The sequence below is a fragment of the Macrobrachium nipponense genome, chromosome 4, assembly GCF_015104395.2.
Source record: "Macrobrachium nipponense isolate FS-2020 chromosome 4, ASM1510439v2, whole genome shotgun sequence".
Taxonomy (NCBI): domain Eukaryota; kingdom Metazoa; phylum Arthropoda; class Malacostraca; order Decapoda; family Palaemonidae; genus Macrobrachium; species Macrobrachium nipponense.
In genome coordinates, this window is record NC_061100.1 from 48,266,181 (window position 1) to 48,293,819 (window position 27,639).

General features: G+C 37.0%; 2 protein-coding genes across 5 annotated transcripts in view; one reads left to right on the forward strand and one right to left on the reverse strand.

Moving 5' to 3' along the window:
• Window positions 1–5,571, reverse strand: part of LOC135210917 (uncharacterized) — a 28,775-nt gene extending 23,204 nt beyond the window's left edge. The window contains exon 1 of the mRNA XM_064243878.1: window positions 5,520–5,571. The gene's annotated coding sequence lies outside the window, so the exon portion shown is untranslated. The remainder of the gene's footprint in view (window positions 1–5,519) is intronic.
• On the forward strand, window positions 1,628–26,294 carry LOC135210916 (uncharacterized). 4 transcript variants are annotated; one of them, XM_064243874.1, is made up of 4 exons: window positions 1,628–1,716; window positions 20,383–20,793; window positions 24,923–25,021; window positions 25,165–26,294. In XM_064243874.1, the coding sequence occupies exons 2-4, from the start codon at window positions 20,414–20,416 to the stop codon at window positions 25,700–25,702; spliced, it is 1,017 nt and encodes a 338-aa protein (XP_064099944.1). In that variant the 5' UTR covers window positions 1,628–1,716; window positions 20,383–20,413; the 3' UTR covers window positions 25,703–26,294. The 4 variants fall into 4 exon arrangements, with proteins under 4 accessions (XP_064099944.1, XP_064099946.1, XP_064099943.1 ...); XM_064243876.1 differs by lacking the exon at window positions 20,383–20,793 and adding an exon at window positions 17,755–17,854 and having other exon boundaries at window positions 1,634–1,835; XM_064243873.1 differs by having other exon boundaries at window positions 1,634–1,835.
• The last annotated feature ends 1,345 nt before the right edge of the window (window positions 26,295–27,639 follow it).

Sequence of the window (27,639 nt, forward strand, 5' to 3'; positions counted from 1 at the left end):
GTTATAGTGCTTGTATGTCTTCCAAAAATTTTTCATATGGTATCCTAACATTGCAGAATAAACATAGGCCTATTCATAAAATATTGGCGCAAAGAATTATCCGCCTACTCTTAACTGAAATTTAGTAATGCTTCAATCAAAGTAATCGAGATCTTTATGAATATGTCTGCGCTAGAATTTATTCTCCTAACAACAAAGAGAGAGAGAGAGAGAGAGAGAGAGAGAGAGAGAGAGAGAGAGAGAGAGAGAGAGCGAGAGACTGACTCAATAGAATGCCCCAAAACCAAATGAATCATGGGCTACTCGCAGTCGCAGAGGTGGTTTGGATCATCTCATACATAACTTTCAGCTGTCATACACTTTTTCTAATTCTAATCTTATGATGCCTTCCTACCATAGCCTTCATTCTCATAGAAACACTACAGCAGCCTTATATTTACTCGTCACAGCAATATAATTTCCCCTCCCTTTAGTAAATATATTTTCAGTATAGTTCATTGAAAGCAGTTTGATAGTTGGTGTAAGGCTGAGACAGTCCTAAGATTGGCCATCCACGCATAGTGTGTATGTAATCTTCTTTATAAGTGTACATTCCACTGTATACTTTATACATTATATATCGTGGAGTTGAAAGGTTTCAACTTGAAACTACTATATTAATAACAAGATATACTACCCTATTTCCAACAGATACGGTTAGAAAACCATTTGCAACTAAGAAATTGACGTGTAGGCCATGCCCTGTCATTGTCTCAAAATATAAGAATTTTATGTATAGGTCTATGCTTGACATTGTCTCAAAATATAAGAATTTTATGTGTAGGTCTATGCCTTGACATTGCCTTAAAATATAAGATTTGTGTAGGTCTATCCCGTCATTGCCTCAAAATATATGAATTTGGCGTGTAGGGTTATGCCTATCATTGGCTCAAAATATGTGAATTTCACGTGTAGGCTTATGCCCTGTCATTTTCTCAAAATATAAGAATTTGATGTGTAGGGCTTATGCCCTGTCATAGCCTCAATATAAGAATTTGACGTGTAGGCCTACCTAAGCCTGTCATTGCCTCAAAATATAAGAATTTGAACGTGTAGGCCTATGCCCTGTCATTGCCTCAAAATATAAGAATTTGACGTGTAGGCCTAAGCCCTGTCATTGACACAAAAGGTATTTCAACAAAATCCATAGACTCCCACTACTGTTTATTTATCTCATCCTCACTGGTAGCTAATAGATAGATAGGTAAACTTAATGTGATAACACATTTGAATTTTGGCAGGATAATGGAAAATCAGCTGTTGTTACTTATTGGGGCTTGGGCGTGAAGGGGGGGGGGGAACGTTGCCCCCCCCTAAATGACACCCTTACTGAGATAATAAATGCAAATCGAAAACTACTATTTGTATCAGTACAAAATTTCAACACAACGATTTATGATACCTGTGTAAATTCAAGTTTCTCTCATTTTTATGGCAAATGCACAGGTAACTAGAGAAAATGCATTAAGGAAGGATGTTTTTGGCTAAATTAATCAAGGGTTATTAGTGGAAAAGGGAGGTTGGCAAACTTTTGGCAACTTTTCTAGCAATCATGGCAACTTTTAGCCTTGAAAATCTGGCAACCCTGCTTCAGTGCGTTGTTGACCGTTGTTGAGTTCAGTTCTCTGCGTACTGTTCGTGGTGATCACTACTACACCGAATTTGAGAAAATACACGGTGATCCCTTAATTTACAATTTTTAGTTGTTGTTTTTCAACGTGAAAATCATAACTTTGGCCGTCGATATGTGGAACAGAAAATGAATTAACCTGCGGACCATCGGTATTTGTTATTCGGTAAGAGAAATCATATTTTGCTATGCATACACATGCGGGGACATGCATACATGTAGGCATATATATATATATATATCTATATATATATATATATATATATATATATATATATATATATATATATATATATATATGTGTGTGTGTGTGTGTGTGTGTGTGTTGTTTTTTTTATCACATCATCGTGATTCATATAAGTGCATTATTAAGCTACAAATGTCCTTCAATATCGAATTCGCTCTACCTTGGAATTAATATGTTTTCACATATGTTAAACGAAGAAATTTTTTTAGTTGATAATAATTTCGTCTTCTAGTAGGTTCGAACCAGCGCCCAGGTAGAGCCGAGGTAGAGCGAATTGGATATTAAAGGACATTTTGTAGTAAGCTTAATGCGTATACTTGAATTTCGGTGATGTGATAAAAAATCACAATATGGCTACGTGCGGCAAACGTACGACTTTGTTAACATGGCAAAGGGGGTTGGATATCGATTCTAATTACGAATACGGAGTTCGACAGTGATTTGTAAGGTCGGAATCGGTATCATCTTGTAACCTGACTATAGCTGATCCACTTAAGGTGGATTCTCGGATGAGCCCTATGCTTACGAAACGTAGGCAGCTCCCAGCCAATCAGCGGCCGCCAAACAAACGTCTCGTAGGCGTAAGGCTCACCCAAGAATCCACCTTAAGTGAACCAACTATAGTTGTTAACCTGACTAGTACGAGTCGATAACGTCATTAAGTCCTGATTTTCTCGTCAATCCGGTGGCCGGTGGTTCGAACCCGTGAGAGGACGACATTATTATCGACTAAAAAATTCCCCTTTGGCTGACATATTTGAAAATATGTGAAATCCGAAAACATTTGTAGCTTAATGCATATATATATATATATATATATATATATATTATATATATATATATATATATATATATGCGATGTGTGTGTCTGAACTTGACTTTAAATGTGTGAAACAGTAAACTTAAAAAAACTGCGAGTTAAGGTCAACATGTTTAGGCGCTTAACTTTCGCGTATTTTTACTTTAGTAGCCAATCCTTTGAAGAGTTAAGCGTAATAATATTATTTCTGATATATAGATAATAGTCACTCGCAATGTAAAGCGAGTTTTTTTTTTTTTCTTTTCTTTTTTACGTGAACTGCGCGGTATTATTTTATAAGTGCCAATACACAATATGAAATTGTAACCTACATTTTTGAAAAGAGATCTTCACTCTCGTTATTTTGAACCCCATAAACAGTATTCGCAAATGATAAATAACTTAGATAAAGAATTTGATTAAAATGTGGAATAGTTTACCCAGCGCAGTTGTGGAATCCTCTCATCTCCAAGTGTTCAAACGAGGAACCCATTTATCTTGCTGTCTGCTGACGCCTCTTGGAATTTCCGGTGCATATGTTTTATTTTCTATTCCCTCATTAATGTTTGTATCATCTTTTCTTATAACTTACCTCTCTGATGGCTGATTTCTATTGGGAACCTTCTAGGTTATACATTCCCTTGACCCATCCCATAAGGGTTTTCAACTGAAGAATTAAAGAAAGACACAAAGAAAAGTCGCTTGGAAACTAATAGCATTTCCTAGAAAGGATTGTTAATTTTTTCCTTCTTCAACTTTCTGAGGCAACATGGACTCCTTAATGTTTGTTAACAATCCGGAATCCCAGATCATTCTTACTGAATAATGTCAATGAAATTAATTGAAGAGGAATTCTAAATGCCGATGCCTGATAACCTCCTCTTGCAGTATTTTACCTGTAAGCGTAATGGTGTGTTCAATTTAAGAAGTGATAGTAAATCATAGTGTTACTGTGCTAATTAGAAAAGTTGAAGCCTTTTTCTTTCAGGCCGCAAACCTGAGAGAGGCCCAAGAAGAGCAAGCGTCCCTGTTATTTCAAGGGAAGAAAATTGGTTAGTTAGTTACATTCTTGATTCCTTGACTTCCTTTTCACGTTTCATTTAGTCATATTACGCTATTATAAATTGCTTCACTTTACGAAATACATCGTTCGAATCGTTTTTCTTTTTACTTTTCCATATATACTTAGGTTGAGTTTTTTTTATAATATGAAAATTAGAATCAATTATCACAAGTAGAAAGTAAAATTGCACGGGAAAAACTTTTATGCAGGCTATTAAGTATTTTGTCCGAATCATTATAAAATATGACATGTTTAGATAATGAACAGTCCTACCTACCTTGTTGACATAGTATCATCTATGATCTGTTATTTTACGCAATTGATTCGTCAGTGAGTGGAACTGGCTTATCTAATGTCTGATTATCATCTGTCTTAAGATCTTTCTGTTAAAAGAAAAACGTTATTTCATGTTAAAAAATAAGATATAATTATAAAAAATATTGTATATTTTATAGTCCTTTCTTAAACTAAATACAGTTCGCTTCTCTGAAGGGTGAGCAAATGCACTGACTTATGAGGCTCGGTTGGCACACCTTCAACGTCGAATGTTCAATAGACCAGTTTGGATGCACGATAACTCCTAAATCATACATATGCCAATTTTCTTTTTAGTATCATCAAAAATGTCATATTGAAAATATGAAGGAGAATTCAGATATATCAAAGAAGGAAACTTTTTTTTTTTTTTTTTTTTTTTTTTTTATAGAGAGTCATATAGTAGGCCTATGCAGAATGAATGCTACGTGGTAACGAAATGTGCGAACGAAGTTATTTTTGCTTTTGGAAGTTACACTAAATTTCAGGATTGGAAAAGCATTGATAAACTGAAACTGGCTAGATACCTCACTTTTACTAATTATATGGGATAAAAACGATTTATTGTTGTTTTTCTTTAATTGTGTTCGTTCGAAAGAATCTATTACCTCATATGGAAATTAATTATTTTTGTTTCACCTCATTATGGAGTATAAACATTTTTCTCTCAAGGAGTGACTAATTCAGTCTTCAACCACGCGGTTTCAGAATTAGGTCTCATGGAAAATTCGAGAAGACCAATAAAGTGACATTTTCAGTATGGTAATTAGATGATATATAATAAATAGGTTTGTTTTTCACGTTGTACACGGAAAACGTATATATAGACCTACAATTTTGAATGCTAAAATAAAAAACCCTTCAGACCAAAAAAAAAAAAATGGTTAGGCCGAGTCAAGAAAAAATCGATACCACAATTCACAAAACAAAATACATTCGAAAGACCAATAATAATTTAAATTTCCTTTAAACTGTTACTTAGCTCGGCAGCCATTATATACATTAGCGTAATAGCGAGTGACTCGGTTCTATGTTTTAGACTTAACCAATCTTATGCAGGCAAAGGCTCTTGCTCTGGGGCAACGCTAAAGGCACGTGCACACTAGATATTTCAGCTTGAGTTGCTGTAGCTAGAGCTCTCTAAATAGTGTAAACAGCAGCGAGAGTGGTCTAGCTAGAATTAATCTCCGATTTCGGTGGGTCGAGTTGTAGTCTAGCGAGTGATGTAGTAGACACCAGGATTAATAGAGTGCGGACACGAGGTGGAGAGTACGTGCTGAGACTGTGGACTTGAATAGATTTTCTCGATGTAGGGAGAGAACGGCTGTATAACGTGAGTAAAATGACGTCGTCCTGTCATGTACATGAATGCTTTGTAATGAATGTACACATATATTCAAGGGTATTATTCATTCATAGCACTTACCAGTTGCTAAAATTCGAAGTGTAAGCGTTAGCTTATCTGAAAGGGTTATTGCTTTTTTGAGATGAGCATCTTGTCTTAATTTTAGGGGTCACTTTTTCCAGCAAATATTCACAATCTTCAGAACACACATAGAAAGTTCTCATAGGATACTGCATCGTCATTAACCAATTCTCTTTAAAGTTCATTTCGCCCTGGCCTGGCTGTCCATTTTCTGACCACCCACTTCTCTTTCTCTTCTTTTTCTCCATGTCTTCATGACGAATGTGGCAGATGCAGCAAACTACGTAGGTGCCTGGACCGTGACGTCTCACAAGTGAGTGTCTCAGCTTCTCTAGTCTGATTCCTGGTCGAAGCACACTTCAGAGTACACTAACGTCAGAAGTCTCGCTAGATTTAATCTACCACCGCTCAATCTAAGCTTTATTAAGGAGAGCAAATTATGGCGTAGTGTATGCACACTTTAGGTTAGCCTGACTAGAGGAAGCCAGGTCTAGCTAGATTTTAATCTACAGTGTACACGTACCTTAAACAAGTAATGGAAACAGCCCGTCGGCCGTCACAATCTCCATTGCACATCATGTGCCTGCATGGCCAGGCAAATAGTTGCCAGATACCGCTACCTGAATACTTTTACATATGCCTACTGTCTGAAACATTTTAGGAACTGATGCATTACTTTAGATCGTAATGGTACATTGTGTTTCCATATAACACAGGAGGAGTCTTTATCTTGTTGACCTTCTTCTTTCTATTACATGCTTTTATTTAACTTGAGTTCTGAATCAGTTTGGGTCAAAACTTGTGACTCAATTTTCGACCTGCTTCCTTTGTTCGAGGGACTTGAGATTTTGCATGTTACTCAATCCCGGTGACAATACAACCTTACATGATCAGTAGGTCAGCAGTGACTTTTGGTGACCTCTCCAGTATCTCAGGATTTGTATGAAAATCTTAGGATTTTTTTTACCTTCTCAACTCGGTAGAATAAGTTAATAACTCTACGGATTTTTCGAACCTTCTTTGGCTCGAAAATATATCACTTTCAATTTTGTCAGCTACAATCATAAATCAGTAGAACTATATAGTGTCAAATAGAATATATATTAAATATACCGGTACTTATATATTATATATAGGGGGATATATATATATATATATATATAATTCGCATGAGACAAACAGGATTTTTCGTGCAGTTAAAGCATATTTACAAAAATAAAAGCTAGGGCGGTGCTGAAATTTGGAAGGAGATGCTACAGGAAACAAAATAAAATTATGTCTTTTCTTATAATACCATTTCTTTCCATAATTGGTGCGCACGCTTTTATTTTATTTGTAAGAAAATCTTAGTGTGTCTCGATTATTTATTTATCTATTTTTACTTTTTAGTACATTTTAATAAAAGTGTGTTTTACTTTATTCTTTTTTATTTTTGTTTTTTTTGTCATTTACATAACGGCATTCATACCTATGTATGAGTGCAAAGTGCAGATTTCAGTGGAAAGAAATGTTCATAAACTTACATTATATACGCAAACATTTATGGAAATGAATCCCTGGTATGTTCCAGTGGTGAAGGGAGTCCCAGTCTGCCATCTTTTTCTTCTCTTTGTTCTACTTTCCTCCTGGTAATTAGATCTTGATGTCTTGGAGTACGACATAATGCAGCGGGGAATATTTATTTATTTGTATACCTATATTTTTTGCTAAAGATTCAAGGGGAGCGGAAGTAAGAGAAAACTTACCGAAATAATATCTTTAGACCAAAACGACCCCAAGGACATATGTCTGTGAAGGCTTTTTAGCAATAAATAAAGAATAAATGTCATTTATTATATATATATATATATATATATATATATATATATATATATATATATATATGCTAAAAAAAGACTTCACAACGTATGTACATCAGGGTCATATGGGCTAACAGTTTTCCTTATTTCTTCCTAAGCAGTTAGACGGATGAGCATCCACACGTAAACCCGCCCCACTGACGTTGAGTTATGCCTGCGCAGTTATTACTGCACAGTTGGAACTATGCATTAGTTATAACTGTGCAAGCATAACTGAACTTTATTGGCGGGCTTAAGGAGTAGAACTGTCAGTCGGACAGTGCACTCGAGGTCATTGCCCTCATTTCTTGCCCAGCCTCCGTCGTGGCAACACTATATGTCAGCAATGGAAACTCCGCTGGGTGATTAGGAAGGAGTTGGAGCTACATAGACTATGTAACTGCTGCGACAATTCACTTCAAAATAGGAAAGAAGCAAAATGGCGGAACAAAGTATGGTCTAAATATTGCCTATTAAATAGGGATGTGTATTCTCATACTATATTAAAAAATAAGGTTAAATTAGAACTAGCGGTTGGTTCAGTTATTTACGAAATAGGCCGTGAAGCCTAGGTTCACAAGTAACACCTTTTATATTATAAACAGGCAGGACACTGGTCTAGGCTATACCAAATAGTCTATCGTATAGAAATTTTTTTTTCTTACTTTCTATCATAAGATTTGGACTCACAACGGTCTACAAATATAGCACCGCATGGTCTAACAATTAAACGAATTAGGCCTATACATAGTTTATTGATATTCTGGTCCGAGCGGCTGAGATCCTTCCCAGGCGAAATCCGGCGGCGAACTGTCATAAAATCGAATGGTTACCCGTCCACACGTGCGATCACCTGTAAAGGGCCCCATACACTGAACGATTATCTGAGCGACTGTCGGTATCGTTCGTAAAAACATTGTGTATGTGCTCGTCTGAATGCAAAAGTGGGCGGAGTTTCGTGTCAGAACGATCTCAGCTGAAATCTGTCACGGTCAGGTTCTGGCTTGCGACTTATGTCTGTCATACACAGGTCTTTCAATGTCTGCCGATATAATGCTATCGCACACGTCTCTTCTAGAGATGATGCCATGTCTTCCCGAGACAAAATCTTTGTTCAGACTGAAATCGGTGCTGAGATCGTTCATACTGTGGATAGTGTGTGTGTTTGTCGATAACGACAATTGTTCAGACAATCGTTCAGTGGGGCCGAATCTATGGAATTTTCCAAACTGCATTGGGGCCATAGATATTGGGTCATATGGTAAAAATAGTGAGACAGCAAGCATGAGAAAAAGCAGAGCAGAAGAAGATGGATGTGGCAGAAATGAGAATGCTTAGGTGGATGTCTGGGTAACAAGAGTGGATAGGATCAGAAATGACTACATAAGGGGGTCAACTAAGGTGGTGGAAGTATCAAAGAAAGTGCAGGAGGGGAGGCTGAGATGGTATGGACACCTGTTGAGGAGAGATGAGGACCACGCTGGAGAAACATACTATGGGGGTGGAGGTGCAAGGAAGAAGAAAAAGAGGGAGACCAAGAAAGAGATGGAAGGACTGTGTGAGAGGAGACTTACATGAGAAGGGAATTGATGAGGCAGAAGCGCAAGATAGAAATAGATGAAACGGCTCATCCGAAACGGCGACCCCATATAAAAAATGGGAACAAGCTGGGAAGAAGAAGAAGAAGAAGATGGTAAAAATAGTGACGTTGGAATTTTGAACAACGTATAGCAGACTAAGGATGCAGAGCCGATACCTTTGGGAGGTACCGCCAGCTGTCAGTCCATCAGAAACATGCTGCAGACTATGTGGCGAGTTAAGGAAGCACACACTAAGTCATTATCTCGTGGAGTGTGAAGAGATTACTCGTTACAGGCCTACTCAAGCATTTTCTGCAACCTGGTGTGCTGAAAAGGGTTATCAATACTCATCCAAAATTTGCTTGCTCCAGATTGTCAATAGACTTGTATATAATGTATCATGTTGTACAAAATCAAATTGTAGTATGTTTTATTCGGCAGTTACCTAGTAGCATAAGAAATAACTTGTATTTCTATTTTGTTTTTATAATATTTTCTTAAAATCTTATGTTTTGACCTCATCTAAATGCAATTCTTTTAGCAAAATAATTATCTGCAATTGTGCAGTAACTAAATTGTAGTATACATTTTATTCTTCAGTTACCTGTTAGCATCATTGAAATTGTTATGGGTCTATTTTTTTATAACGTTTATTTAAAATTTTATATGTTGACTCATCTAAATGTAACTCATTCAGTTAAATATCTATATTAGCATATTGAGCATACATCCTATTTTGGAGCTTCGTGTTAACATCATTAAAATTGTTGTATATCTAATTTTTCTAATAATATTTATATAAAATCTGATGTGTTGACTTCATCTGAATGTCATTCATACTGTCAAGTAATTATTTCAAATTTAACTTGTTATAAAGTAAAACATTGCTCATTATTTACTCCATAGTATACCACATGTTACTCCGTAGCAATTGTGTACCTCAACAGGAAACTGATAAAATGTGTATCTTGTATAGCAGACATTCAAATCATTTTTATATATTGAAAAATATATATAAAAGTTCAATATCTTGTAATACTTAAGACTAATTATACAGTGCAATCACTTAATGGGTAATTCCTACTCAACATATTGTAGTTTCCCGATATAGTTATCTGTAAGTATTTAAATTTTGTAATACTACCTGAGTACCATATCAGCCCTGATGAATGACGTTTGTCTAGTAATCAATAGGGTGGAAAAGATATGTATAATACCACAGCCAGTGCCATTCATTCAGGAGGGCTTTCCCCTACACGCATACCGCGTCCGGGTTGCCTGTTGTGCTGTGCTTTGTAGGCTTTTTTTGCACAATAAATTGTTTTCTCTCATTCAAAGCTCGGTGAGCAGTTAAAAAAAAGGCATTCTCAACATACCCTCCCCAACACAGCTGCCGAACTCATCTTGCACTGTACCTTTCGTCGTTAATAGAGACGAAACTTTTCCTCTGAAAACTCTGCGGAGACCTTATCCCGGCTTACAGAGCAATGATGATGATAAGAAAAGACATTTTAATTATCGGCTTTCACGTGCAAGGAGGGTTGTTGAGAACGCTTTTGGGATACTGACTCAGACGTTTAGAATATATCAAAGCACGATGAATTTGTTACCTGATAATGTTGATAATGTTATATTTGCAACTTGCCTTTTGCACAACTACTTGGGTGACAATACTGTTGATGTTACCAACATAACTGTCTCCAACAATGAAGGCTCTTTAGAAGACATAGCTAGACAGGGAGGAAATGCCCCTCATGGCACATTCCTTGTAAGAGAGAAATTTAAAGATTTCTTTAACAGTCCTCCTGCTTCTCTTCCTTGGAAGAAAACATAGTGTAGAGATAAGGATGAATGTAAATGGAAAGGTGAATGAAAAATTATATCAAGATGAAGTGATATATAGTTGAATATCTGACCTGGTTTTTTCCGTTCGTCGCCAATATCTTTCCATATTTGTTCTTTCGTCTGATTGTCACTGTATCTTCTGTCACTCATATCATATAGCTCCTCATACCCTTTGTCCAACTCTATCAACTTCTCGTCACTCATTATCGCTTAATTACCCCCAAACGCAACGTGGCCGAAACTGATACCTATCTCTGTTCACAGTCAGTGAGCGGTGAGGATACGTATGCATTTTGTACGTATACGTTTCGTACGTCGGAGATTTCTTCCAAACGCATCAGAGCCGTTGCGAACGAAAGCCATAGGAAAGACGAACGAAGACCAAACCGTATAGTGTGAACAGCTCCATTAGTTTCTATGTAATAATAATTTACGAACGAAAGCGGTACGAAGACGAAACGTAAACGAACCGTACAGTGTGAATCGGCCTTATTTAATAACTCGTAACACCTCCAACTCGGAAACAGCCACATCCTGGGCACACCCTGTTTTGGAGGTGTGGCCAGTCGTGGGAAATCCTGGCAGGGCTGTATCTTTCCTGGTGCAATTTAGGGGAAAAAAAGTCTTCTCTTTCCGCACTTGTTTATTTTGACTACTAAACAACGCAAGTAACATCAATGGCTATCACCATGATTCATATACATGCATTAAGCTACAAATGTCCTTTAATACCCAATTCGCTCTACCTCGGAATTAATATATTTCTATATATGTTAACTGAAGGGGAATTATATAGTTAATAATAATTTCGTCCTCTCGTGGATTCGAACCAGCGGACAGACAGGGGAGAAATTAGGACTTCAGTGGCATTACCGACTCGGTCAGCCACCTCAGATGTTGGCCGAGTCGGTCATGTCACTGAAGTCCTGATTTCACCTCTGTCCGCTGATTCGAATCCACGGGAGGACGAAATTACTGTCAACTAAAAAATTAGTGTGTGTGTGTGTGTGTCGGTCGATAATGAAAATCATTCAGACAATCAACCGGAACAGGAAAAAACCAGAAAAGACAGCAGAAGGCAACGAACAGTTCCGTTAAGGTCAAGAACCTGAGACAGCAGCCGAATGGGATTTCCAATTTTTTGCAGCACTTGTCCCTAATCTTGTTGATTTTCAATCCTATGTGTTATCACTTTATCAAACGCATTTGCATGATGAAGCTACTCTCCCTTGTTGGGTGGCTCTGCTGTATCAAGTAGTTTTAATTTCGCTATTTATAATCTATTATGTCTTATATGTGTATTTTAGCGCTTTGAAAGCTAATTTTGTGGTTTATTTGTCTCTATAGATTGAAAATAAAACCTTTGTGGTCAGAAACGTCGCACATCAATGTATTTCTAGGACCACCTGAGATGTACTTCTTCCTTCCAACGACATATATGTAAATATGCGCAATATATGAATTTGTACCACATCACCGTGATTCATATACTACATGCATTAAGCTACAAGTATCCTAAATTGTTCCCCTTCGGTTAACATATATGAAAATATATTAATTCCAAGGTAGAGCGAATTTGATATTAAAAGACATTTGTAGCATAATGCACGTAATATATATATATATATATATATATATATATATATATATATATCTATATATCCCCGTGACCCAACGTTGAAAATTTGGGGAGGGCAAGGAGAAGGGAGATGGAAGTGGGAGAGGAAGGGGTTGGGGGAGAGTCGAAGGGTAGGGGATGGGGGACGGGGAGGTGGGTGGGGGGTGGGGGAAGAGAGATATTTGAGTTCTCAAGGTGACTTTCCACACTTGATAGTCCGTGGACCAAGAACCAAAACCGTTTCTTCATACCTGGGACTAGTATATTTCCTAGTTAATTTGATGCTTAAGCTTCTTGAAAAGCTTCAGCAATAGACTTTTAACCACTGTAATTTGGCATTTCTGACCATATTTGGTGGGTACATGTAATTCCTCCTCAAGGTCTTAGCTCTCCAACAAACATTTTTATACAAAATGCCATTTTATAAAATGGCCAATATTTGCGGATTTCGTGGCAACGAGACGGCTCTAGTTATTTATTTTACATTAATGATATCATCTTGATGTTAAAAGGAAGTTAGTAAAGTGTAAGATATGTATCTATAATAAATATATCAGTTTTTAGGAATATCAGTTCTTTATAATCAAAGATAGTTTCTCGTACCAATAAAAATATTTGTTTTTTAAAATTTTTATGTACATAGGCTGTATAAATGCAAGCTATTTAAACATACTATATCTTAATGAAAAATACTTTTCATAAGCTTCATTTTGGTAAGTAGTAAGGTCTATTTAAAAGTAAAATGTTCTGCCTCCAGAAACAGTTTATATGTAAGTGACGCCCAAACATATACTAATTGGCTACTTTGATAGCAATTTACGGATGCTTGCATCCTGAAATCGCTTGAGCAACAGAACTTTTCTGAAAGCTTAAGCTTCAAATTAACTAGGAAAAATAGTCCCAGAAGAGGGAGGAGGGAGGTTTTTCCTACCCCATGGTCTACGAGTACGACAATTCTTCTCCCACAATGCACGCCACTTTTTTCTTGTTTCTTTCGTTTTCTATTTTTTTCTTCTATGGGATGGGGATGAGCAGGGAACTTCAACGAATAAATCAAAGCAAATGTTCTTGGGAATCATTACTTACCACTCGTAGAAAAACCTGGAAAAATCTGTTCCTACGGGGAAAAACACATACACAATTTTATATATATATATATATATATATATATATATATATATAGATATATATAATTATATATTTATAATATATCTATATATATTATAGATATATATATATATATATATATATATAAGATATATATATATATATATATATATATATATATGTTATATCCTAAATTATATATAATATATAAATGCGAATACCACAAGAAAATTATAAGCAGAAGGTCAGTACCTAGCGCCTTTGTGTGTTGTTTATTCACGCTTGGTACTACTGACCCTAGTCTATCGTTTTCCTGTGGTATTCGCATATATACTGAAGTCACGTGCATCCACTCTGATTTTTAAAGCACCCTTCATATCCAGCTTTCCTTCCCATAATCCTACCGGAGGAAGGTGACGTTCTTCCAACTTTTCTGGTGTCCTCAGGAGACCAGTGACGCGACGGATATATCCAATCCGTGTCTAAATTCCCTCCATTATATCTTTGAACCTCCGCCATTTTCCAGATGCCATTTCCTCTCACGCAGTATTGCCATCTGACTCGTAGTATTCTTTATTCTCGAATCGAAAAAATCTTGAAGATATAAGAAGATTATCACAACTTGCTTTTTGTCCGTATCAACATACAGCTCTTTTTAGATTAGTACATTTCTTACTTTCGTATCCAATTTCAATCTGTTTTGACTTCCAAATTTTGTTTTTCCGCCCATCGACTGACTTTCCTTCACACAATTCCAAATCAATAGAAACTGCATCTCTCCTATGGAGAATGTGCCCTTTTTATAGTGTTGGTTCTTTTGTGCAGCTCATTTATCTCGTTGGTAGTTCTTTGGGATTGAGGGGTTCACACATGAGACTGATAACACCCTTCCTTCCTGAATTTATTAAACATCCCGTCAACTGCAGAATGCTGTTCTGCTCGTCCTGTCAAGAATGCAAAGATTCGAGATTGGTAGTGGGTCCTGGGTAGTACCAACTAGTCAGCAAGAGCTCTCAGGGCTAATGCGCGATGGTTCGTTGAGTCTGAAATTCCGTGAGCATATTATTCTGCGAGTAAGAACGATGCTGTGGCGGAGGAAGTGGAGCCAGCGGAGCGGATTAGTCGTGCAGTTTCTGGAATTCTAGAATTCAGCTGAGCGTGCAATTCTAGGAAGATGGGGGAACTTCGCAATATTGCAAATAAATAAACTTAAGATTCAGCTTTTGTGTTCACTTTTGTGCATGAGTGTTGTTATCTCGTAGGCATTGTTTTAAAGCTGCATTTGGTCATGTAAAATAAAGAGGAAAATATATGCTAGCGACATTGATCAGGTTACTTTTTCAGCATATAAACCTTTATATGATGTAGTATTTGGAAATCCTTTCTGATCACGCTCACGATTATGATGGAATAAGGTAAACTATCTAATATGGAAATGCCCCACGTTTCCATAATAGCAGTTGACGTCATGTTGTTTCTTTGTCTGAACCCAAGTATAGTATGATTACACCTAACTTTACTGGGTGATTTATTTTTGCCATTAATAATTTCTACAGGACAGAGAAGGCTGCAGTATTCTGCCACATTGCAAGTACTGGGGCCACGTTGATTTGGTTGAGATTCCTTGAATTTTTTGTCAGTATTAAGTGACACAGGAAAGTTCTAAACAATCAGCTTCGTTGTTCACGTAGCTATCAGGAAAATTTGTGAGAAATATAATGTGCCCCCGTTACTAGCTGCCTGACGGTGAAAACTGGGAAACCTCTGGTGTCTTAGCGAACGAAGTCGGTAGGAAGCAATTATGGAATTCTTGTGGTAAACGCAAGGACACCCTTCTGGTAGACAACACAGAAGTTAAGAAACTGGTCGTTTATCAGTAAGAGGGAAGAGCGTTAAAAAGGATAATATATGATGAAAAATCCCACACTCTCTTTAAGATCATTAAATCATCCTGAAATATCTGTTCGGATGATTGGGATCATCTGTGACAATGTCATTTATAAATGTGATACGATTTCAAAGCCTGAGGACAGAATTGGCAGAGTGATGCAGGAATTCACGATCATGTTTGGTGTGGGGACTGGATGGTGGGTTTCAAGTTCTCTGATGGCAGTTCAGAAACAGATTTTGCAGCGTGACTGGTTTGAGACAACAGTACTGCCATGGATAAATACGTTCTTTGCCTTCACTCTTTCAAAAGAATGTTTGACTTATTTTGTAGACCGTTGAGACCAGGTAGTACACAGTTAAGCCGGGTAGAGGGGAATGGGAAATGATGATCTGGTGAAAGGATGATAGGGAATTGGAGGGGAGATATTGGTGAAGAGTCCTAAGGCCAATGATGGAGGAGGATGTATTGGGGGAAAGGATAAGAAGGGAAAAGGAGAGGGCGATCTGGTGGAAGGGTAAGAGAATGGAGAGCTCTTTTGGTGAAATGGTGTATATTTCGAAAGACCCGGTATAAGGCGGGCCACTCACAGTCGATCTGGTCGTACGATGAGAACTGAGTGGGAGGAGACTCAAAAAAAAAAAAAAAAAAAAAAAAAAAAAAGAAAAAAAAAAAAAAAAAACTGCAAACTCACGTTACTCCTGGTCTGAACAAAGTAGTCAGTCTAGAGTTGGCAGCCACACAGTTAGACATAGCGGAGGGAATACCTGTAATGAACCATAAATGCTCAGTCTGTGACTTGCAGCCTGTATAACAATGAAAAAAAAAGTAACGAAAAAAAATATTGGGTCAATGATTGGTTGTTGAAGAGAAAAAACTCCCATTTATTGCTTTTGAAGGAAATAAAGGTAGCTCCCATGGATTGCTATGATAAACGTAAGGGTGGACGAGGCAACATTCAATTTTGTAAGAAGATTAAAAAGGTCGTGCAAAAGGACACATGCAAGAAGAAATCCTCAACGCCCTATGAAAGGCCAAGTGCCACATTACGCTACTTAGCGACTGACTGTTCTTATCAAGATATAAAATTGAGTGTGGCCATATCGCCCAAAGCTCTTGGATGAGTCATGGTGGGGGCATTTTAAGCTATTTGGACAACACTCTGCAAAGACTACATAATAAAGATAAATAAAACTCATGTATACATATTTGTATCTTCGATAAAAAATAAACTGGCTTTTAGAAACTCAAAATAATTGACTCTTCTACAAATATACCAAACAGTTTGTAGCGTATAAAATTAATGTAGAAAATTATAAAAGTGAAAAGGTAATAAGTCTTTGTGTAACCTCATTACGCTACACTATTTCGCAATCAGCACCAAGTACCTACAAGAAAATTATAAGGGTGAGGGAGGTTTCATTACCTCACATTATGATTTTACTTTTGCATTGTCTCCAGTTCTCCTTTAAATCATATATCATTTAGGAGCTTTTTTTAGCATATATTTTTTATTTCGTTAAGAAATATCCTCAATTTATTTTCTTATTTTTCTTTCACTTTGGAATATAACTGATTAAACGTCCTGAGCAAGGCACCAATTTTTTGTTTTGTTTTTAGAGATTACTTTACGTATTGTATAATATACATTACTATTAAACATATACACACACACACACACACACATATATATAATATATATATATATATTATATATATATATGTATGTAATATATATATATATATGTAGTAATATATATTTATATATATTATATATATATATAGATAGTATATATATATATATATATATAAATTTTTTTTTTTGGTTTTTTTTTTTTTTTATTTGGTATATATATATATATATATATATTATATATATATTATATTATATAATATATATATATTACTATATAATATATATTATATATATATATTAAAAGCAATTGTACTTGGGGGATTTGAAACATTGAGTCCAGGATCTAGAAACGCTACGTCCTTCAGTCTCCAACATCACTGTTGTGAATTGAAGTCTTGTGTAATTTAATTTTGTTTACACTCATAAGGTAAATTGCAATTATATGAAATTTTACAAAATTCAGTTTGTAAAGAAATAAGAAAAAATATGTATGGATATATATCTAAGAGACGAAACGTCTTATGCACCACTTCCCGATCTCTTAAATGCCTCTACTTTCCTTATTTCTTTCCGATATGAAGGTCTTATATTTATTATTTATCTTCTTGTTCACCATTTCTTTCGTTGCATCAGAACGTTTTTCTTTAGTTTCTCACGTATCGATTGATAAGCTGCATTTCTTTTTTGTTTGTCATAATATTCTTTACTTTTTATATTCCACAGACATGCTACGACTTATGAATCTCGAAGAACCCCGTCCAGAACTCTTTATCTATCGAAAGCCTGATATGTTGAACGATATCCTCTTCTGTGCCGTTTCTAGGTAAATGAACCTCCTACTATGAGATTCAGGGCCTCTGTAACACGGTTTTTTCGCAATAACTTTTTATCTATGCATTACATAAATATAACGCTTATTCAGAGTACACATTATATCTACACATAAATTCTGACTGTATTCTGCATTACAGAGGTTGAATAAATTTAGTACTTTTAACGTAAAGCCAATTTACTCAGAGAAAAGGTTTCGAACGCACTCGTTATGTAACTTATGACAGCATTTCTTCCCTCTTTCTCGATGGATGATTTGCTATACGTAACGAAGGCTAGACCTCTGGCAACAATGACATAAAAATTTAAATACAAGCAAAGCAGTACACCTTTATGAACTCTGAAACCTCTCCACTGATAATTGTCATAATGAACAAACCAACAATATATGTTAATAAATACAAAAACAGTTCGATTATTAGTCTAACTCCCAATATAAGTGTTCTAAGAAATTACAGTCTACTTTATAGGTCACAATCAGATTGACAAGATGTAGGGAATAGTTGGTAATTTTCAAAAACATAGTAGACAAGCTTGATTTGATAACTGCTATATCCAATGTCAAGCAATTTTTATTTATTGGCTATCTACCTATTTACTGAAAAAAAATAGCCGGTACCGTATTTTGGCTTTAAACCTTCACCAATAATTATCGTCAGAATGATGACTTCATGAGGCTCCACCACTTTGACCTCGTTATAATTCAGGATAACACTGAAGGCTATCATGGGCATTGTTGGATTAGAAAATGTAACTTCTGGCTATAAAAACTCATTTCTCGAGTAGTTGTAAGAAGTGCTAAATGATCCTCAAGGATCCCAGTAGTTAGCCTAAACGTTTAATTCATGCATTAATCTGCTATTACTACTGATGCGGCACTACTGCTACAGTAGTATTACAACGCTAGCACAGATACCCCACCCACATCTCTGTATCGTTCCACCATTCATAAAGTCTTTATATCCAACACGGTCGTACGGCCTAAAGAAGAACAAAAAAAAATTGTATCAGATGATCCGTTGATCTGCTGGAGATTTTAGCACATATAAGCTTGTATTTACTTTGGATAAAAATCTTATTTTAACAAAAATAGTTATATAAAAACTGTTTACATAAAATCTCTCTCTTTCTCTCTCTCTTCGTGGCATAGTGAATAGTTAATGGAAATGTTCAAAATCCTGAATGACATTACAAGTATTATAATCACATTACGCTAAATACAAATCAGACCATAAACATTGGATTTAAACTAGAAGCTGAATAATTAACTATTCAGTCTATAGTAAGTATGGCCACGGGCTTTCTCTTGACTGTTGCAGTTGCAGTTTTGCAACCACGGGGACAATTCCAAATCCTGTTAGCCATTCTTGACTGCTATGGGTTTCAGAGCCGATGGAACAAGGTGAATGAGTTTCTGTCTGGTGGATGGGCAGGGCAACATTTCGTAAAACGGTGTTTACCTTGCTTACGTAATGAATGCTTTTCGACTCTTGGCTCGTAATCATTGGCCATGGCGTCGGCTAGATAATTTTTACTCTATAAAAATTAAAACTATCGGGTTTAGGTTATTGATAATGCTGACAAAATTTGTGTGGTTGTAAAATATACATATATCAACTTTCAGCTACATCCGATGCTTTGATGAGGAGCAAAGTCCAAAAAACTGTGTTACAGAGGCCCTGAATTTCATAGTAGTTGATTAAGCCTCGTCGAAGACACCACTCACGGTCAAACTATCAGTTCTGAACGGCTTAATCTGAAAAACCCCTATTTGAGTGTCGTGTCGGACCGTGAGTTGCTCATTCAAACCTCAACTGTCAGGTTTGTCGATCTCGCTTGACTTCCGGGCTTGATCAGATCTGTTTTGACTAAAAAACACCCCACTCACATTCAAACTTGCTTAAACCCCGCCCATTTCGATCGGGCATTACAAATCCCATCTGACGTGAGTGGCCGGCCTAAAGGAGGAGGACCCATATGTGTAAAAGTTGACAGTGGTAGGAGAGTTGTAATAAATGGTAAGAACCAGGAACTGTGAGAGTGTGCAATAGCTAGATGGCGGTTCTGAAAGATAGCTGTTTGTTAGGATGATCACCTTTTGGGTACCTCTGGATTTGTCTTAACTGTTCACTTTATGTTTCTTCATACTTCTCTCCTGTTCCTTGATCTTCATATGTCTAGCCTTGTATTTTTTGTCGAAGGTACCTACTGATGGAAGTTGCTCCTTAAGCGAAGCTGGGGGTTTAAAAGTGATTTGTCTTCTCTCAGCTTTTTATCAATCGAGTTCTCATTTAATCCTGTGTCTATGTTTGATCATATGTCAGTTGAGAAGCATCTAATTATTCAGCTCCGTCTTTCCATCTCATTTTCATGATGTCTTCTGATACAAAGTTGCGTGTACTCAGACACATTTGAATGATTTATACATACTTTTACTGTACATATACAGTGGCAAACTCTTGTAGGTAAGTTACCAGTTAATTATTCATTCCAAAGTTTTAAACTTAATTATACTTCCAGGTTTCAGTAAAGGACTTCATGCTAAGAGCAGATGTTCACGTTTTTGAATCCCGAATGTATGCGAAAGTGGAAAGATAAGCTATTGCATTACATAAGAATATTCCCCGTGAACCACATTATGGCTTGGACAAACATAACATTGAAGGACCGCCCAGAACATTACCGTATTCTTAAATCAGAGGACAAAACAACGTCCTCATCAGACACTGAATGCCAGGCAAGTAGTCAGAGGAAAATTCTTCAGCTTCTCCAGCTTCCAAAACCGAGTGTTGCTCGCCACAGGCCAGCACCAGCAAGCCTCGCCCAGGATGACCACAGCAGAAAAGCTCCTGATTCAGTGGGAATAAGAGTTCTGCCAACCGACTCCCTGCCGGTGAGAGTTGCTGGTCAGAGTGATCTCTTCTCAGATAAGTAAGTTTCATTTAAAAACAGTTATGTTTTTGCTGTAGTTTTAAAGTTCCCTTAACTTAGTTGAATTTGCAAGTTTGACTGAACTAAGTACTACATTAGTCCATTTGGCGTCCCATTGACCTCTACAGGGAACCTATGCATTTTCTATAGTACGTGGTTTTATGTTTGATATGAAATCCTAAGGGTATTCCAAGGTATTTGAGGTGGGTTGTCAAAATAACAATATAGGGCATTATCTTCTACGTACACATGTAAGCTGCCATTTTCTCAATACCTATTTTCGCAAATATCGTTTTACTGGAGAATCATAATGAAAATATTTTGGTGTTTAAACCCATGTTTTCAAGGGCAAGGATTAACACAAAGCCCTTAAATATGTTATCTCATGCATATTTAGTGTAAAAATGAATAACTCATGTATGTAATAAAGGACTACATAAAGCACATGAATAATAATAATGATAATGTTATGAATTATGTGCAGACCCATTATCTCTGATTGATGAGTATGGTTGCTTACGAAAAGGCACACAATGTCCTCTTACCAAACGTCTTGGTGTTCTGTAGCCTGTGTAGCGCACCAGCCCCCAATATTGTCATAGTGGATGCGTAACAGCTTCTCTATCATATAACATGGCCTCATGGTGGTGATGTAACTGTGCTTGTTGACAGCATGAAGAGTTGCCTCCCTAAATAACCCAAACATTGTGAAAAGATACTGGTATTTGATAAGTACGATGACCTTTCAATAAAGGACCATGAGAGACAGCGACGTGGTAGTGAAAGTACTACAAGCTACAACCTTACCCTTACTAGTCATCTCCCCAGTAGGGATGCCATTATGAAGAACAAAAACAACAAAAAGAAGCTTTCAGCATCAGTATCCTCTATCAGCCCTGGCAGTGATATAACTTTAGAGTCAAAGTAGTTGTGCCTTTTTACACGAAGAAGCTGATATTACAATGATCACATACTACTTGCTACAAGTAGCAGGAAGCAACAAAATAACCAGAGTTCTTAGCAATGATACTGAGGTGCTGGTTCTGCTAATTTACTGGGTGCGGAAAGCTGAATATTGCAATCACAGTGTGAAGTCCAAATGGACTGTTGGAATGGAGAAATCATTAATATAAATGAGACTTGCTAAAAGTTGGGTCCTCAATGTTTGCAGTTGTTGGGCATGTATTCACTGACCGGTTGTGATAATGTATATCCATTCAGTAAAGGGAAAATACGTGCTCTAAATATCTTGCTGTCAGGAAATTTCCCTGCATTGGCTGAAATACTTGGTGAGGAAAATGCTACCGAAAAAGATCTTAAGAAAACAGGTCAGGAATTCTTTGCAGCATTGTATGGTATGCCTCAGGGGATCTCGATGAATGCAGCCCGCCATAAGATTTACACAAGGAAAAAAAGGAAAACCGATGCGAATCATGGCCTTGCCTCCCTCAGATGGAAAGCGGCTGATCAAACAGGACCCCCAGCAGTAGATATTGAACAATTTGGATGGAATGTGAAAGATAAAACACCATCCCCTGCTGTTGCTACTATTCCACCTGGTCTGATAGACGTACTTAGTTGTGGCTGCAAAGCAGAAGGCAAAGCCTGTGTTATACAACTTGTTCTTGTCACACAAGTAGAATATCTTGCAGTGTGCACTGCGTGTGTGGAGGTGTGGATGGCTGTTATAACCCTTTTCTGATTATACTAGATCAGCTGGAAGAAACTGATGGTTCTGATAATTCTGATGTTGATGAAGATTAGTTAGAACTAATAATTTTCTTGAAATTTTCTTGACTTTCGTCGTGCTTGTAAGACTCAGCATGTTTGTCTTAGTCATTTTTCATGTCTGTCTAAGCCCTTTTTCTTATCTATGTATATATTAGCAATGTTCATGAAACACACTACATATGTATTTTTGAGTAAATTTGGCCTTGCAAAGTACTTTATGACCTTAGAATTGTTGATAGCTTACCGTAGTGGTCTATTTTTATATATTCTTATGACGTACTATAGCCTATCTAGTAAATTTTCAGCTTTACCGAGTGTAAGATTTGTTTTGCTTTGAATCAATTTAAATCCATTTTACATAAAGAATTTGTCATTAACACAATAGAAATGCAAGATACAATATATTTAATGCTTTTACTTTCAACATTGACCTCAAAAACATGGGGTAAGGCACCATTATCTTCTCATTTCCATGCTTAGATCCAGAGTTATTGAGAAAAATTGTTTTTTCCCTAATGGCGGTCTTTTTTTTGCCTCACAAGAAAAGTTGCACAAGGTCGTCATTTTGACAACCTCTAGAATATCAAGAAAACACCTAAGGAATGCAAAGAAGCCAAGAAACCTTGTACTTTAGAACGTTCATAGGTTCACTGTGTTGGCAACTCAACTGCATAGTCTTTTCTCGCAATGTAGGGGCTGACTCTCTAAGGAGAAAAACTTTATGTGAAAATAAAATCGTTATAACTGCGAATGACTAAATGAACTGGAAGAATAACTTGAGTTTTATAGGGCATCTTTACTAATAATTCATTTGTCAAAAAGAAAAAAGATAATAAGGACACGTAAATGTTTTGAAATCATCTGGGAATTATCACGTCATCGTTGAATAAAGAGACCTTTCCAATATAGGTAGAAGAAACTCTATTTTTACAGAATGGTATTTTGTTTCCAGGGAGCAAGTTCCGAAGATCCGGCTTTTATGTGCATTTTAGACAGAGAAAGAGCCACATGCCACCAACTGATTCAGATGACAAACGGAGAATCTAGGACTCTCAAATAAGGAAAAGCAAAGAAGCATAACACCCGCTTGTCTCAGACCAACGGTGACACCAAACTACGTATTCTAGCGTACATTTCACTTTCACCGCAAACACTTTTAATTTCTTCCAGCAGCTTAGCAATTGCCTGTGTCATTGGCTGGGAGTTCATTGAGTGATTGCTCAAGTGATACATGGCCATATTCTCAGATTCTGCACTGCCTGACTGTTGCAGCAATACAGTTACTCATCAAACTTCCTCCCGTCAACTACCAATCATAGGAGAGCTTTATTTATTTTTATTTTTGTATTATTACTATTCTTCGAGAACCGAACCATGAAACGGACGCAGGAACAAGATGGCAACTGCACGTCATGCCAAGCCCCTGTGGAAGTATAAAGGTCCCTCTGTGGGAAGGTTCATCTGCAGGCACCCATTCAGCATGACTGCTCATGATTTGGGTGCAGGTTGGTTGCCTCAGCAGGTTGTTATTGGCCCCCTTCGAAACCTACTACCAACACATTGAGGCCTTTAGTTGAGTTGAGTTGAATATAGAATTTAGGCCAAAGACCTAAAGTTCAGCTTCTACCTCGGTCATTCAGCTCTAAATCAAAGTACAAAATGGGAACATTCAACTGTTATTAGTAGAGAGGTTTCATTCATTTTCACAGAGATAGAGCAAAGCTTAGGTGAGAAGACATACTCCTGAGAAACAGCACTAAAACTAAAGGAAGCTATTATAGTAAGGTGTCTTGAGATGAACAGACCGGTGAAAAGGTTCACTAAGCCCTGATGTGAAAGGAGGCCCCAAACAGACCTTAACTAGCAGAAGCCATGCTGGAAATTTAAGAGATGAATATTGGAACATGGCTTGGAAAATGAGCGGTGACTACAGATGCCACAAATTTTTTTTTCTTTCCACAAAAACAACTAACCAATCCCATTGACCTAAATCCCCTAGCCAAGAAATATTAATCTCACCCTGATAAGATCTTGCCTATAAATCAATGTATAATTAATAAACAACTTGCACTCATAGTTAGATAAGTCTCAAATTAATTCAATTAAGAGAGAATAGTCGACATGAGAAATTGGCTTTTCTGCCTCCTTTCTCTACCAAATGATTATACTACTATTTCTGCATTATCAATAGACAATGGAATACGTAAACAAAAGGCCATTTAAAGAATTTATTTAAATTCTGGAACTATCTTAACTCTTAAAAACCACTCGGTCGTCAACACAATAGTTGAAGTAGACAGACCCAAAGTTTATGACCTTGAAAATTTTTAAATGTAATTTCATGCATTTTGCATTTATTGTTGTATTATGTTTTCAACTTTGATTTATTTCTTTACAGCACTAGCAGTGTTCAGCTAGACTTCATGTCAAGTGAAAGATTGATGAAAATGAGGGATGACTTGAGGTTTTCACTCATACGTAAATATGGACCTTCCAGGTATGTATTCTGAATCAGCAGAACAGTAAACATGTATAGTTGGTTTTACAATTGTTTATGATATTTAGAGAAATACAATGATCCAATTGTTAGAAGAAGTTAGAAGAAATCCCAGGAACTTATAATTGATTCCTTTCCCACAGGGCCAAAACTCTGTATGAAAAGCATGTGAAGCAATGTCATTATCTCATAATAAACGCAGAAGAAGACGACGAAATGGCTGCATTGGTCAGGAAGCTGTTAGAAGATCACCGCGACAGTCCAACCATCAAAGGGCGTTGGAATATAGTCTTAGGGTCACAGAGACTCGCTGTTTGGCAGCAACTCATACAATCAGCCACAACAATCCTTGTCTTCTTGTCAAGGGCATTGTGTAAAGATGAGATACTTTCGTTCACATTTCCGGGTATTCTTACTCAAGATCGGATAATAGTGCCCATCTATTTAGAAGAGTTTACGCTTCAAGAATGCGAGAAGGAGTTTCTTTCCAATCTTAGACCTGTGGTTTATTCCTATGGCACAACACTGTATGATCGAAGTACTGAGGGAATCAAGGAATTTGTTGATAATCTTCATTCCAAATTCAGCTTCGTTAAACATTATTATAAGGAGGTTAAAGCTTTACAGGATCTACTCATGCCTACGGACTTGTTCAATATTTGTCCATGTGGGGAGTGCTAGGAGTATACGTCTTTCAGTTTCCCTCGTGAAACAGGGTCAAACAAGTGACTGTATTTTCATAAAGAGATTTCAGGAGGGGAAACATACCTGTGGTTCTTAATGGATGGGAAGAAAACCATTCTTCACAAGTACAAAAATTTTTTTGTTTAATAATGTGCCAAACGTCAAGCTGTTTATATTATGCATTAATTCTAGGCTAAGCCATAATCCACAATGTGGTTGGAGGAAGAAGAAAAAGGAGTAGTAGAAGGAGGAATAGGGAGTGAAGAGGCAGGAGCAAGAAGTAGTGCATAAGCTGTTGTTGTTGTTGAGACTTAAGAGAGGCCAGTTCAAAAACAGAAGTCTTTCTAGGCTTTGGTAGAATGGCGTCGATAGCAGGGGTATCTGTTATAATGACGGGCACCTTACGTCCATTTGATGAAACCAATGACGTTGGAGAATGGTTTGAAACTTGTAATGGTTACTAGGCTTAAGGAAATTAAGGAACTACCAGTTGTAATTCCTTTATTATTATAAGGAAGTGCATATTCTGTGTATAATGAATTAAGTTATGACAAGAAAAAAATACATTATTCAATTATATCAGCATTAATGGAAGCTTTTGCCTAAAATCCATATCAAGCTTATGAACAATTTGCTAAGCGTGTGTGGTGTGATGAACCAGTTGATGTATTCATGACTGATTTGTGGCAAGTGTTTCTTGTGATGCAATGTTGTTGTTGAGGGCGTTCGTAGTTGGGTTGCCAGCAATTGTGTCACGCAAACTCCCGCAGTTTCAAGAGTTGATAAAATGAACCTTAACAGAATTGTTGATCATGTGAAGTGGTTGATGTCTGAACTGGTTGAAAATCAAATAATAGCATTACTAAAAGTACAGTTAAGCTTCAAGGGAAAGCGTTACTGATATAAATGTGTTAATGAATTGGCAGTAGAAGTGTTTTTGTTTAGGTTTTTTCTGAGTTTAATTTTGTCTGTTTTAGTGTGGTGAGGTTGATCGCATGGCTAGAAATTGTTCCAAATGTGAGTAGGGAAATGGTTTTGGAGGATCTGGTGTGCCGGCAGTTCCTCCAAGTCAGAGTTAACGGCGCTCCCTGTCATCAAGGTTAGTGGTGACTGCTTTGGTGGATATTGAGTGTTCTAGAACTGTTGTTACTCCGTGTGTTTGAGATCAAGAAAGGTAGGCTTCATGTGGTAATTGCAGTTAATGATCGTGAGGTTGTGTGTAAGGGCAAGTCAGTTTTGTTAGTGTGTGTGGCCGGTGAAGAGTTGTTCTGGAGTTGTGTTGCATTGGTGGCATGTTGGCTGGTACAGGTGTCGTGCTAGGTGTGGATGCAGTAGAGGGGTTAGGGGCTGTAGTGGTGATCAGGGGTCAGGTGAGGTTTTTGAAGAGTGGCGAAGTGATGGAGACATTGAAGCCAAGCCAAAGGAATCTTCCTTGTACGGGAAGATTTACTGCATTGCTAAACCGAGTGATTGTTGACGATAATGACTTTTTAGCAGACCTTGATGGTGAATGTTGGGCAGTAGTGTGGCGCTGGAAAAATAGAAATCCACTAGAATTAAAAAAATGAGGTTAGTTGTTATGCAGAGAGAAATGTGATTAAGAAATCGAAAGTTGGGTAGAAAAATGGTGGCCTAAAGTATACTCAGTTTTTTTCCATCTGTCCACCCGCCTGCGGTGCTTGCACATGGTAACACTGCATCCCGGACTTTAAATAGTTACGCTATGTGTAAGTTTTAGGTAAATAAAAGGATATCTGGGTGTACATTTGCAATTGAAAAGTGTTTTAGTAATTTACTGTATGTGAATTACACCGTTAATATTCGAAATAGGATATTGTTATTATTGTTGAATGTAAGCTGCCTTTTCGGGGTGGCGAATGGAACAGACAGACGCAGTGGCGGGAAAATTGCTTCTCTCGCTGTTCACTACGGCA

Coding starts and splice junctions, on each gene's coding strand:
- LOC135210916 (XM_064243874.1), top strand. CDS start 20,414: ATGTTCACGTTTTTGAATCCCGAATGTATGCGAAAGTGGAAAGATAAG. Junction 20,794..24,922: donor AGTGATCTCTTCTCAGATAA/GTAAGTTTCATT, acceptor ATTTCTTTACAG/CACTAGCAGTGTTCAGCTAG. Junction 25,022..25,164: donor CGTAAATATGGACCTTCCAG/GTATGTATTCTG, acceptor CCTTTCCCACAG/GGCCAAAACTCTGTATGAAA.